The sequence below is a fragment of the Vigna unguiculata genome, chromosome 9 (genome assembly GCF_004118075.2).
Source record: "Vigna unguiculata cultivar IT97K-499-35 chromosome 9, ASM411807v1, whole genome shotgun sequence".
NCBI lineage: Eukaryota > Viridiplantae > Streptophyta > Magnoliopsida > Fabales > Fabaceae > Vigna > Vigna unguiculata.
Genome location: NC_040287.1, coordinates 10,137,167 through 10,139,150, shown reverse-complemented (window position 1 = coordinate 10,139,150; position 1,984 = coordinate 10,137,167). Strand labels below are relative to the sequence as shown.

Here is a 1,984-nt window from a genome sequence, read left to right as displayed (position 1 = left end):
GATAAAAATTAATCAACCTCAGCCCACATTGCAGCCACGGTTTGGTTCTTTCTATTTGTGTCTAGATGGGTGCAAGAAAGGGTTCGTGAATGGCTGTAGACCATTCATAGGTGTTGATGGATGTCATTTGAAGACTACCTATGGAGGCCAACTTTTAGTTGCTGTGGCAAGGGATCCAAATGACCAGTACTTTCCACTGGCATTTGCTGTTGTAGAGAATGAATGCAAGGAGACTTGGAGGTGGTTCCTAACATTATTGTTAGAGGACATTGGAGACATTCAAAGTAATCGATGGGTATTTATTTCGGACCAGCAGAAGGTAAATTCAAATTCATGTACTTAAGTGTCACCAAATAAATTATATGTATGATTGACTTATTGTATACGTACATTTTACAGGGACTGATGCAAGTATTTGATGAACTATTGTATGGAGTGGAGCATCGATTTTGTCTAAGGCATCTGTACAGCAACTACAAGAAGAGATTTGGTGGTGGTATAATCATTAGGAATCTCATGATGGCTGCTGCTAAAGCCACATACTACCAAGGCTGGGAAGCAAGTATGGAAGAGCTCAAGAAGGTCAATCAAGAAGCTGCTGAATGGTTACATACAATTCCACGTAAGTCTTGGTGTAAATATGCATTTAGTGCATATTCTAGGTGTGATGTCCTCATTAACAACTTATCAGAGTCATTTAATAGCACTATATTGTTAGCTAGGGATAAACCAATTATAACAATGATGGAGTGGATTAGGACATACTTGATGAGTAGGTTTGCACATTTGCGGGAAAAATTAACTGCATTTACGGGTGTTGTAATGCCTAAATTCAACCTTATTCCTTACAATTCGTCTTTAACAGAAACAGAACACAAAGTATGACAGTAAAACCCCAAGATAAAATGAACAAAAATAACTTTATTTCTCCCATTTTTCTCTCCACCGATAATTTCTTCTTTAGTTTGGCATTCTTCTGCAACAACTGAAGTATCACTGTATCACTGCCACTTAAATTTTCATTCTCTCCTTCACATTCAGGCTTTCGTTCGTCACATTGAGGCTTTCGTTCGACTTCACCTTCTACCGCATCAGCCCATCGGAAATAGTTACAATGTGATTCAGTCTACAAAACAAAGTAAGAAATTTTAGAAAACTGAGACATGCCCACAAACAAATTCACTAAAACACACACCATAACAACATATACGTACAGCCCAATTTCGACACCTGAAGAAAAATCTGCCATTATTCTTTGTAGTAGTTGCTTTCAGAAGCAGTAATTGGTCGCCACAACCACAAACTTTTCTTCCAAAATGAGAAGATCCCACTTGCACAGAAGAAGACGAAGACAATGGACAACCCTTCGACCCAACACTCCTCTTCATTTACAAACCCTAAAACACAAAAAATTCCCAATTAATCAAATCAACCTACCTTTATGTTGACCCACAAATCTTGAGCACTTCAATATTCTATGATGGCGTGGTGGCTTTCTATTTCCGTTCCTTCAGATTTCAACATCCACATCTTTCTTCCAAACTCTTTCTCTTCGATGGCGTGGTAATGGCTTTCGATGGATTCACAGACCTCCACAAACCTAACGGTTCCACACTTTAAAAGGCCAACTGCACGTGCTCAAAATGAAGAAAAAAAAATTTAATTTATGAATTATAAATATTAATTTAACACGTGTCAGCATCTGAGTAGACACGTGTCATCAGATAACCAGCCTAGGTGGAACGCCGTTTGCCACGCAGTCACAGACTTAACGCCGTTCACAAATTAGGGACTAAAGTCAGTAGTTCCAAAATCACGAGGACCAAAATGGTTTAACTTTTGAGAGAGGGACCAATTTCAAAAAACGATAATAGTTGAAGGACTAAAAACATAATTAACCCTTTTTTTTTTATCAACATCAACGTGATAAATCATAATGCATTTCATTGAAATAAAAAATGTGAAAATTGACTAAAAAAAATAT

The 1,984-nt window shown here is 37.6% G+C and overlaps 1 protein-coding gene across 1 annotated transcript; it reads right to left on the bottom strand.

Moving 5' to 3' along the window:
• Positions 1 to 838: 838 nt before the first annotated feature.
• LOC114163426 lies at positions 839 to 1,536 on the bottom strand. Its single transcript, XM_028047742.1, has 2 exons — positions 1,215 to 1,536; positions 839 to 1,126 (listed from the first exon to the last, which is right to left on the bottom strand). The coding sequence occupies exons 1-2, from the start codon at positions 1,386 to 1,388 to the stop codon at positions 839 to 841; spliced, it is 462 nt and encodes a 153-aa protein (XP_027903543.1). The 5' UTR covers positions 1,389 to 1,536.
• Between the last annotated feature and the right edge of the window lie 448 nt (positions 1,537 to 1,984).